We start from the raw sequence: 11,799 nt of genomic DNA on the forward strand, positions 1-11,799 counted from the left end.
GAGTTTGGGACATCTGTTTTGGCTTTGGTTCTGCGTTTCGAGACCCCAATAATTGAATGAATATGGTCGCTTATTGGAATCATATGCACTTCATCTCACTGGTCAAGAGTTTACCTCGGACGTGTTGTCCGAATCCCATCTGCTTGCTAGGCTCGTTGGCAAAACACTGTTGACATTTCCACCTGGCTCTCGGAAATTGAGGCACTTCTCGCCCTCCTCGTGCTCGATTTCAAACCTGCCATTATCCACACTACGAGCAAAGGATACTATCATGTGTAGCAAGCTGGCAAATCTGGCCAAAGCTGGCTGTTGAGATTCTTCCCAGAGCTTCAATTCTTCACGCATGTCCTGAATCCGAACGTCTTTGAACTTGCCGAACGTGTGATAAGCGAGAACAAAATTGGGGATTTGCCGGACCCATAGCCGAGGCAGCTCTTCTTCAACCGTTTGAACGTCCATCTTCTTGACAGAACGCGTTTTTAGGTCAAACACCGCCCGTTGTGGGACATGGTGACCTCCCTTAGAGACCTTGAGTGTCGTTAATTCGGTATCTTTAGTGGTTAAACGCACGCCTGAAATCGTTACTTCTTGAATAGATGACAAAATATCATTAACTTCAATATCTCCAGTCTCAGAAGTGTGATATTGCTGGACCTTTGAGTCTTCGGGGATCAAGTCGGGTAGGAAACCGTCGACCTCAAAGCGCACTAAGCAATTTATGCCAGCGAAATCGTAATTGACCAACCGCTGATGGGACACGGACCCTTGGACGAGGGCACTCCACGTAGTGTATGCCTTGGGAAATGTATGTCCGTATCCCCGGACATCTGGGATGGTTTCAGTGGGCGAGTTTTCCCTTCTGATGAAGAAGACTGTGTTGCCGACTACTTGGACAAGCAACCTGAAAGACTGGGCTCTGCCACGCGCAAACCGTAATAGACTGCCCAATGTACTCCCGCAGCCAATTATATCAACATTTCTCAGGCAGAATTCTGGTCTTTCCGTCAATATTGCTTGGATCATCGGCTCGAGTGGGTAGGTGGGATATCGTGCAGCGTTACCGTCACGATAATATTGGCCGGAATCCTCTCGCAACTGAGTAGGCTCAGGAAGAGGTGTCCAAGCCGGCGGTTCACCTTGCAGAAACTTGTTGATTAGTGATCATGAAAACTTTTCTGTTCAGTAGGTTTCCTCACCTGGAACGACGATATGATGATTTGCCCCAGTGATCCAATTGTAGGATGTCAGATACTGGCTGTTCGTAATGTGGGCCCTATTATCCCCTTGACTCGCTGAATCATCAAGGTCCTCGGGTTGAACTGTTGCAACAATTTCGCCCAGCGGTGGAGGTAAAGTTGCGAGTACAGTACGCCTTCGAGTTCCCCCATGAGCTCTCCATCTCTCCCCACCTCTCCCATACGGACGCCCCCGTTGGTTCATTATGTGTATCTGGATGATAATGGATGAAAAATGGATGAAGGCACAAATCGTGCAAAACACGAAAGATCTGGGGCGATGTGGTGGTGGTTGAAATAGAAGCAAATGGTGGGAATAGATACAACCTGAGCCACTTTTGGGAGTTTTGCAAGCGTTTCTGGCAAACACTTACTTTACTGAGAAACGGTACGAGTCGTTTGAACACGTCATCTCTTTGTTTCCCGGATTGGCTGGTCACACTGTTCACCTAGACTTATGTCCGTGGGTGCGTACGGGCGCAGCTACCCATGCATGCACTTCGAACCGGCTGACCCAACGAAACAACAATTGGACAGCAATAGTGATGCCTGCATTTGGACTTCTCACTTGTTGCAGTTCTTTTGTTGTCAGAATTGAGTGAGGAGAATATCCACAGCTGCCGTTCTGCTCGATCCCAAGGCTTTTCCCCCCTGCCCGCTCTTCCAGTTGATTTATAGTAGGAGTTCCTTTCATTTCTTGCAACCATCAAACACTGGGTATCATACATCTTATACTTTTCTCACAATGACTCAAAGTATGAGATCGGACCGGCTAGCCAGATATTTTAGAGCTGTCCTTCATGGAACGCAGAAGGTCCAGGATCTCAGTAGCTTCAAGCGGCTCATCGCAGCCATTCTCGACCAGAAAGATCCCTGCGGTACGGTTGAGCAACTCATCCTGAGCCCAAGCGCCCTCAGTGCTCTTCAGATCGGATTGAGGTTCAACCTCACACCCGCCTTCATCAACGGATATACTGCGAAGTTCATCCTGTTCTTGAATTATCCGGGGGTGAAGCTCATTGGTAACGGCCTTTTTCTCGAAAAACTTCTCCTTACTATTTCGGAGCCCCGCACCCTTTGGAGTTCGCTTGTGGAAGCATTCTGTGCCCGAAAGCTAGATAACGATGCAACCCAGGCCCTTTGTTGGCTGACCATAGAGCTACTGTCATTGCCCACTTCGTCCGCCGTGGACATCAGAGCTGATGCCCAGGCCATTGTGGATACCGGTTTGCTTTCGTCTTCGACTTTGGTTTGTTTGAAAAATCAAGCGCATAAGATCAACTACCTCCTGGATATGAAGGCCTCTGCAACTGCTCTAGCCGCCCCAGGAAACAAAGCCGGCGGTCGGCATGACAACGACTTTCATGATTTCCGCTTGACAGCCATCTTGCCCACCGCCGATGAGATGGGTTGTACCGAAAAACCCTTTTATCGGAACGCGCACGAAATTACACTTCTATCCGGCAGTCAGCGCATTGCTGGCCATGTAGACAATCAGTTTCGTCTTTTGCGGGATGACATGCTCTCGGGGCTCCGTGATGATTTCCAAGTCGCAAAAGGCACAAAAAAGGGGCGCCGGCCTGCCTTCCGTATATGCAATCTCTCTCTCGCTCGTGTTTGTTGCAGCTCGAGCGATCAAAAGTATCTTCGGCCATGCACCCTAGGCATTACCGCCGAGTCAGGGCTTGAGAAACTCAGGAAGCTTCCAAAAGAAAAACGAAAAGCTTTCCTCAAAGACACCCCATACTTCGTTAAGCACCGTGGGTTTGGATGCTTGATTCGAAACACTGAAATCGTGGCTTTTGCTTCAATCGAAAGAGATATTGATGCCCTGGTGTCAGATCCACCTATAGTCATGCTGCGAATTGTTGGCGAGGATGCACTGAAGAAGTCTCTCCTTTCCCTCAAACTTTACAACGATGTGGACTTCTTGATGGTTGACACGCCAATATTTGCTTATGAGCCTATATTGACATGTCTACAGGAAAGAGTCGATTTTCCTCTCACGGAAGAGCTTTTCCTTTATGAAAAAGAGCAGCCGGTGAAGGAATCAAGCCTGACTCCTTGGGGCGTGGTCAATGAGTTAAAGAAAATGCACAAGCGCAATATCCAAAACATCCTCCAAACCCCCCGACCCATCACATTGGATCCATCCCAGCTCGAGTCTCTGCTGGCAGGATTGACGCAGAGAGTCAGTCTAATTCAAGGGCCTCCAGGTATGTAGAATTCGAATTTCGGACTTCCCTTATTTCTTTCGACTGATGATATGAGCTTCAGGGACTGGAAAATCATTCATAGGTGCCATTCTTTCCAAAATCCTGCATGATCAAACCCAAGACAAAATAATGGTTATGTGCTACACCAATCACGCTTTAGATCAGTTTCTGGAAGACTTGCTGGACATCGGAATAGATCCCTCGGCCATTGTTCGATTGGGCCTCAAGTCGACCCCAAGAACTATGCCGCTGGGCCTAAAGGAACAAAGCACAGCCTTCAAAAGACCCCAATCCACCTGGAATCTTATTAACAAGCTCAAGAGCGAGGGATCGGAACAAGGCGACAACTTGAAGACATCTTTCAGAGAGTACCAGCAGCTAGCAGTCGATGCTGCATCTATCCTGGATTATCTGGAATTTGAGGAGCCCGGATACTTTGAAGCGTTAACCATCCCCGAGAACGTGCACGGAATGATTTTGGCGGATAAACGTGGAAAGGCAGCCAAGAAAGGCTATCTTTATGACCGATGGATGAAAGGAAAAGGTCCGAAGCACTTTTCTGACTTGATTCCTGACCACTGTCACGGCCCATGGGCACTACAGCAACACGCGCGAAATGAGAAGGTCCAATCCTGGAAACGAGCTTTACTTGATGAGCAAGCTGCGTCTCTGGCTGTCAAAATGACATTATTTGACAAATGCCAGAAAAGGCTGAGCGCTTTCCTGGGTGAGAAGACCCGGACCATCCTGAAAGGGAAGCGAATCATTGGCTGTACAACAACGGCTGCCGCCATGTATTCCGAAGATCTCCAACATGCGTCTCCTGGGATCGTACTTCTTGAAGAAGCAGGTGAAATTTTGGAATCTCATGTCCTCACAGCAATATCGCCAGAAACCAAGCATTTGATCTTGATCGGAGATCATCTGCAGCTTCGACCGAAGATCAACAGCTACAATTTAAGTGCTGAAAAAGGAGACGGCTATGACCTGAATATATCTTTGTTCGAGAGACTCATACGTGCCGGATATCCACATACTACATTGCTGAAGCAACACCGCATGTGTCCTGAAATATCAAGTCTCGTCCGAAGTCTTACGTATCCTGGATTGGAAGATGATGAGAAAACCAAGTCCCGTCCCGAGCCACGAGGTCTACGAGACCGGGTGATATTCTTCAACCATTCCAATCTCGAAGCAAACTTCACAGAAATATCTGATCGCCGAGATGAAGGATCGAAACAATCCAAGCAGAACATTTCCGAGGCGAAAGTTGTTTTGAAAATTGTGAAGTATCTTGGCCAGCAAGGGTATGGAACAGATAAGCTTGTCGTTCTAACGCCTTATCTTGGCCAGCTCTTACTTCTGAAGGAGATATTGAGCAAAAAGAATGATCCTGTGTTGAACGATCTTGACTCCTACGATCTTGTGCGAGCAGGGCTCTTATCGCAGGCGGGCGCAAATTACTCCAAGCGTCAGCTGAAGCTTTCGACTATTGGTAAGGAAAGTGTGTGGGAATTTCGCATTAGAAACAAGGATCTGACTATTGAAATAGACAATTATCAAGGTGAAGAGAGCGATATTGTAATAGCATCACTTACTCGAAGCAACGAAACCGGTGACATAGGATTCATGGCTGCCCCTGAGCGACTGAATGTTCTACTTTCTCGTGCTCGAAACGTTCTGATACTGGTGGGAAATTCGGAGACATTCGTGTCTAGCCGAAAAGGACAAAGGGTTTGGAAGCCACTTATCGACCAGCTAAAGCTCAATGGGCACCTATACGATGGATTGCCAGTGCGATGTGAGAATCACCCTGCAAAGAACGCAATTCTTCAAAACCCAGAGGATTTCGACCGTGAGACCCCAGATGGAGGATGCTCTGCACCGTGGTATGTCTTTCAAATTGAACTTCAACGAGGATCTTAGATGCTCCCGATGCGGCTCCGAAATGAAAATTTTAACTTATACTTACTTCTCGATAGTGGTGTAAAACTCAACTGCGGACTTCACGATTGCCAGTCCAAATGCCATCAGCTTGTGGACCACTCCAAAATGACATGCACAAGAATCGTGAAATGGAAATGCCCACGCGGTCATTTTTCATCGCTCCCGTGTGCCCAGGTTAAAGGCTCATGTCGCTTCTGCACTCAAGAAGATCTTATAAAAGAGCGAAAGCGTGAGCGTGACCTCAAACTAGAAGCAGAACGGCAGAGACGGCAGGCTACCTATGCCCAGCAGCTCGCAGAAGCCCAACACGAAGTATCCCATTTGAGGCGTCTGCGACACGATGAGCTTGATGACGCAGAGCGCACTAGGATTCTTGAACAACATTACCAGGAAATTCAGGATTTGAAGAATCCTCTTACAATCCCACAAATTGAAACCGAGCACAAGGGTGCCAGAGATGTAGTAGCCAGCTCGATTCCTTCCAGAAGCGCTGCTGGAGAGGACAAGGTGAAGGAAACTCGAAGTTGCAAGCTTGAGCCCAGTGCTACACCAACGCCTCGACAAGCGATGCCGACTCAAAAGTCCTCCAAAGCTAAGAATGACTGGGATTATCGAAAGAAATATCTCAATTCCCAAAGCCTAGAAATTGACACGTTGATGGACATGGTCGGGCTAGAGTCAGTGAAAGAGAAGTTTCTAGCCATACAATCCAAAGTCGACCTTTCAGTCCGGCAGAAGGTCGATTTGAGTCGGGAACGATTTGGGTCTGTGCTGCTTGGGAACCCTGGAACAGGCAAAACAACGGTAGCCCGCCTCTATGCCAAATTTTTGGCAGCGGTAGGGGTCATTCCTGGCCATGTATTTATCGAAACGACTGGGTCCAGACTGGCGAATGATGGTGTCTCGGGATGTGAGAAAATCATCGAAAAGCTCCTCAAGGATGGTGGAGGGGCTATTTTTATCGACGAAGCCTACCAACTCGTTCAGGGTAGTAGCGTTGGGGGGAGCCAGGTCGTCGACTTCCTTCTTGCTGAGGCTGAGAATCTCACTGGGAAAATCGTCTTCATACTTGCCGGATATCAGCGACCGATGGAAAAGTTTTTCAGTTACAATCCTGGACTTCCCAGTCGCTTTCCACATGAGCTGCAATTTGACGACTTTGACGACACGGAGTTGATGCAAATCTTGCAGAGTTGGATTGAAAAGACATACAACAAGCAAATGAAAGTTGACGGTGGCCTTGGGGGTCTCTACTGCCGCATTGTCGCTAGCCGAATAGGACGCGGACGCGGACGTGAGGGTTTCGCAAATGCAAGAGCTGTTGAGAATGCTATGGCAAAGATTTCTGAGAGACAGTCCGAGCGGCTGGCCCAGCAGAGGCGGCAATGTGTCTCGCGAGTTGACGACTTTTTCTTGGATGGGCAGGATATCATTGGCCCCGACCCATCACAAGCACTAAAATCATCCAAAGCATGGCAAAGACTGCAAGATATGATCGGACTGGGTACTGTGAAAAAGACACTCGAAGCTCTTGTGAACACACTGCAGTTCAACTATCGACGTGAGCTTGATGAACAACCCCTGGTAGAGTACAGTCTTAATCGTGTCTTCCTTGGGAATCCCGGAACCGGAAAAACGTCAATCGCAAAGATCTATGGGCAGATACTCGTTGATATCGGGTTTCTATCCTGTGGTGAAGGTGAGCAGGACAGCTTAACCATTGGTGTCATATTATTAACAAGTCGTGTAGTGGTCGTGAAGAATCCGTCTGATTTTGTGGACAGCGTCATAGGAGGGTCCGAGAAAAACACGAAAGGAATTCTCGCTGCTACATTAGGAAAGGTTCTCGTCATTGACGAAGCCTACGGTCTCTTTGCTGGAGGAACATCGGATGGCACAGGAGCCAGAAGTGACCAATTCAGAAGTGCTGTTGTTGATACCATCGTGGCTGAGGTACAGAGCACACCCGGAGATGACAGATGTGTCCTCCTCCTGGGTTACAAAGACCACATGCAGCAAATGTTCCAAAATGTCAACCCTGGCCTCAGCCGACGCTTTCCCATGGACCAGGCATTTGTCTTTGAAGATTTCACCAAGCAAGAGCTGGATCTTATTCTGGATCTTAAACTTAAAGAACAGGGGTATAGTGTTACCGACCGTGCTCGGCGAGTGGTCTCGGAGATGTTAGAACTAGCTCGAAATCGATCTCACTTTGGAAATGCCGGCGAGATTGATATTTTGCTCGACACAGCAAAGATGCACCACCAAAAGAGGCTTTCTTCGGGTGGATCCATCACCCAAGCCTTCGACGCCGTCCTGGACGCAGCTGACTTTGATGAGAACTTTGATCGCGCGGACAAGGATGAAGCGAGCGTTTTAAAATTGTTTGAGGGGGTTGTGGGATGTGAAAACATCGTTTCCAAGTTAGAAGGGTATCAGCAGATGGTGAGGAGTCTCAGGCAGCTGAATATGGACCCTAGGGGGAGATTGCCTTTCAACTTCGTCTTTCGAGGACCTCCAGGTACGTCAACTCCTCCTAAAGCTTGGTAGCCTATTGATATTACAGTTTTAACATTGTAATGAATAGGAACTGGTAAAACAACTACAGCCAGAAAGATGGGGCGAGTATATTACGATATGGGTCTGTTGGCTTCGGACGAGGTGGTCGACGTATCAGCAACGGACTTGGTTGGTCAGTACATCGGGCACACCGGCCCAAAGACTCAAAAGCTACTGGAGAGCGCTCTTGGAAAAATTCTCTTTATAGACGAAGCATATCGTCTTACAGAAGGGCATTTTGCTCAAGAGGCCATGGACGAACTCGTGGACTGTATCACGAAGCCCAAATTTGCCAAAAGGTTGATCATAATTCTGGCTGGCTATGATGCCGATATAAACCGACTCATGTCAATGAACACTGGTCTAACCAGCCGCTTCCCTGAGTGTATTCAGTTTGAACCTCTTTCACCGAGGGAGTGCATCCAGTTGTTGGACGCACTACTATCGAAAGAAAGAGACGATATTTTTGAGAAAGCACAGGTTGAATTCGACATTACTTGCCTGCAAATACCGGACTCTCAATTTACGATGGAGATTTCCCAGCGCGTCGATGTGCTTTCACAAACAGCAAAATGGGCCAATGCACGAGATGTTGAGACTTTGCAACAGACCATTTTTGGGAGGACTCTAAAGTCATTCAAGGCCTGCAATGGAAAGAAGTTGCTATTGAGCAAACAAGTAGTGATTGAAGAACTTGACAATATGATTCAAGAGCGTTCCAAGCGTGAAAACTGTTCGGTGCAGCGCCCCTCAATTGGAATCCATCAGGGAGAGCCGAAGCTGTCCTTACAATCGAGACCCATGGATCAACCTGTGACTAAAGTCGATACCAAAGCTTCTCCTCAGGCGGGCCTGACAGCAGACGTCAATCCAAATACGGCCATGAAACCAGAGACACAACAGCAACCCACTACCTCTGATCGTGACCCTAATGTCTCAAATGAAGTCTGGGATCAACTAAAAAAAGACAAAGCGGCAGCAGACGCCAGGGAAATTGAGAATTTGCGTGTGATAAAAGAGATTGAAGAGCTGAATAATAAAGTCCTGAAACTCAAAGAAGAAGAGGAACAAGCGGCAAAAGAAGCTGAAAAAGCAAATGCGGATGAGGCTTTAAGAAGACATCATGAGAAAGCTCGATTACTGCATGAATTGGAACGAAGGAGAAAGGAGGAGATTGCCAGAGAGCTAGAAAAGCAGCGTGAAGCTTTGGCTGACGCTCGTCGCAAGGATCAGGCTAGCCAGGAGAAGCTCAAGGCAATGGGCGTTTGTCCTGTGGGATATCGATGGATCAAACAAAATGCAGGGTATCGATGCGCTGGTGGCAGCCATTATGTTTCCGATGCTCAACTTCAGTGATCCTCAAGCGGTGAAGTATCGACGCTTGCTGCCACGTTGCTCTGGCATTTGGACATCGAAAAAATAGACCCCAAGCAGGAGTGGACATGGCACAATCATTTCATTTGCGTGTCTTATAAATTGCCCTGCAGAATCTGACGTCGCGTGAGAGCCTAGTCCAGGATCTTATCTTAAACCTTCTCGCAGATTAAAGTGGCCAATGATGTCGCGGTGAAAGAACAATGACATCGGTCTCGGTTTAAAAAATACAGCGTAGTGCTCTATGCATATTGATAAGATACAGCACCTCTAAATCAAAATGAGTGACTTGCTTCCTAATAGCGCATGTCAGCATCATCAAGACCTCTCATGGCTAGATTCTCGCTCGTTTCCACCTTAATCTGAGCTTTCAAGCTGGCTTGATTGACCTTGACCACGAAGTTCGTTTTCTACTTTTTTTGTAATTTTGTCACCCTTGAAAACGTTCTCAGTAATAAGGATTTCACTTTTTCTCGGCATAAATCTGCCTCTAAATTTCTAATAATAGGGTAACTAGCCTCAGCCTTAAAATTATCATTTCGTGATCCATCAGACACAGGTCGTCTGGACTTTACCAGTTGCTCTGGAACCCACCAATAAATGTATGAGCACCAATAGAACTACTATGCTGCGCCTCGGTAAATCCTGAGCTTGGTGGTTTACAAAGTAATGGCTCTAGTGTACCGAAGCATGGTACAAGTCGAGTCTCGTGAAGACTTCTTACTGGCTGTTGGCTAGCAAAATGTGGCCGTACTGCATCCTAAGCTAGGGGTCATGTGTATACTATGTACAGCGGATGGATAAACGGATGGATGTTTTCACTTACCCTAAGTTCTCGCTTTTGCGATATACAAAGTACAGTAACTATATATGTTCTTGCATGTACATGTGTAATGTCCCACTTTTTGAGAACGAACTTGAGGCCTAGTCAATTTTAGGCTACTAGGGTAGGGATCATTTAAAGAAATGATAGAAACAAAGTGAGATTAAGACCGAAGGTAGGTAAATCAGAGAAATAGATAATTTCAATTGATAATTATCTTTTACTAGGTAATCCTGCTCAATTCAAGTTAAATCTCTCTGTTCTTCTTTTGATGCATTCGGCTTATTTGCTATATTTAGCTTATATTGCTGCATCCGTAGGAATCCTAGGGTTGTGTTCTTATAGTTGTGTTTTGAGGTTTCCTCGGATTTCTGGATGTAGTTTTCTTGAATGCGGTTGTCATGCATTTTTCTGTGTTCGTAATTCTTCCATGTTTTTCTGTAGTTCTTTGCTCTTCTTCGGAATCCTTTGATATTCCATATTTTCTGTTGTCTTGTTCCTTTTTGTATGCTTACTTATTTTGGAGTCTTCATAGAATTCTTATGTATGGTGTTTGCTTGTCTTTCTGTTCCAACTTGTGTTGGAGTTTTTATGCTATGTTCTACTTGTGTTTGTAACTTCAGTTACGTTTCTTTTTTCTTGTTTCAAGTTCTCTTTACGTGTGTCTTCATGTTCTTGTTCTTTTGTTGAATCTTGTTTCGTTTCTTATTTTGTCTAATATTGATAGTCAAGGCCTATCGCGGCCCAGATGCCGTTTAAGTTATTAGGCTGCGCGGGAATTGTGAATCTTTGGGACGACTCAGCAAAGTCTAGTACGGCCTTGACCGTCCTAGCTCGCGACACGATGTCTGGCTTACCTCTCCTATCCCACGAGGGGTGGTGCAGTCAGCCTGACTGCAGGTGAGGGTTTTTCCTTAACTATGGGCGAAAAAGCTTGGCACAGGGCTGACTGCAAGTGAACTTTCCCGACCTGACTGCAGCTGCTTTTCTCGCTCCGATCGGTCTGAAAATTTAGGAAGTTATAATAGACAAAGTTAAATACCCTCCATTTCACTTTCAGATCACGCAGTCAAATAGTTTTAAGTAATTCGCGATTGAAAATCGGAGATAGTTTTGATGGGGTGCCGCCAACTAGGCTACTCAGGGTTGCGACCGGAGCCTGAGGCGTCACTTAGGGTTCTCGACGAATTGCATGACCTCGATTATCTAGTCTACAAGGATCAGGAGGGGTAGAGAATCATTCAGGGGGTAAAGACGATTCCCATTTAATCTCAGAATCATTTCGGACCTAATTCACTCCATATTCAGTACCGAACATCTATTCCAATCTACTTGATTTATCTACGCGCTGATATATATATCTCCTATCTGCAATGGAACATCAGCTTTTTCATCAGCCATCGATATACCCAGTTATCGTTTGTCAGCGATGCGAGTATGGTATTAGACCGAAGCAAGTGGTCGCCCATCTCTAGGGCACGCATCATCGACTCAGTCTCGCTAGGGCCCGTTTAGTCAGTGAGACTATTCAGAATTGGGATCGTATAGAGGAATGTGAACAGTAGGAGCCACCTAGTATTATAAGCACCCTAATTCCTAACTTGCCTATTTACTCCGACGGCTTACTATGTACCAAAATCCCATT

At 46.6% G+C, this 11,799-nt stretch overlaps 2 protein-coding genes across 2 annotated transcripts; one reads left to right on the forward strand and one right to left on the reverse strand.

Annotated features, from left to right (window-relative positions):
* Nucleotides 1-102: 102 nt before the first annotated feature.
* On the reverse strand, nt 103-1,023 carry N7511_008435 (uncharacterized protein; the record flags this gene model as incomplete). The annotated part of the gene is made up of 1 exon (XM_057130812.1): nt 103-1,023. The coding sequence occupies one exon, from the start codon at nt 1,021-1,023 to the stop codon at nt 103-105; it is 921 nt and encodes a 306-aa protein (XP_056981543.1).
* A 957-nt stretch (nt 1,024-1,980) lies between these two features.
* GbpA lies at nt 1,981-9,313 on the forward strand (the record flags this gene model as incomplete). The annotated part of the gene is made up of 6 exons (XM_057130813.1): nt 1,981-3,451; nt 3,513-4,946; nt 5,004-5,340; nt 5,434-7,097; nt 7,149-7,919; nt 7,986-9,313. The coding sequence occupies 6 exons, from the start codon at nt 1,981-1,983 to the stop codon at nt 9,311-9,313; spliced, it is 7,005 nt and encodes a 2,334-aa protein (XP_056981544.1).
* Nucleotides 9,314-11,799: the final 2,486 nt, after the last annotated feature.

This window comes from Penicillium nucicola, assembly GCF_028828085.1.
Source record: "Penicillium nucicola strain IBT 29836 chromosome Unknown utg000009l, whole genome shotgun sequence".
NCBI classification, from domain to species: Eukaryota; Fungi; Ascomycota; class Eurotiomycetes; order Eurotiales; family Aspergillaceae; genus Penicillium; species Penicillium nucicola.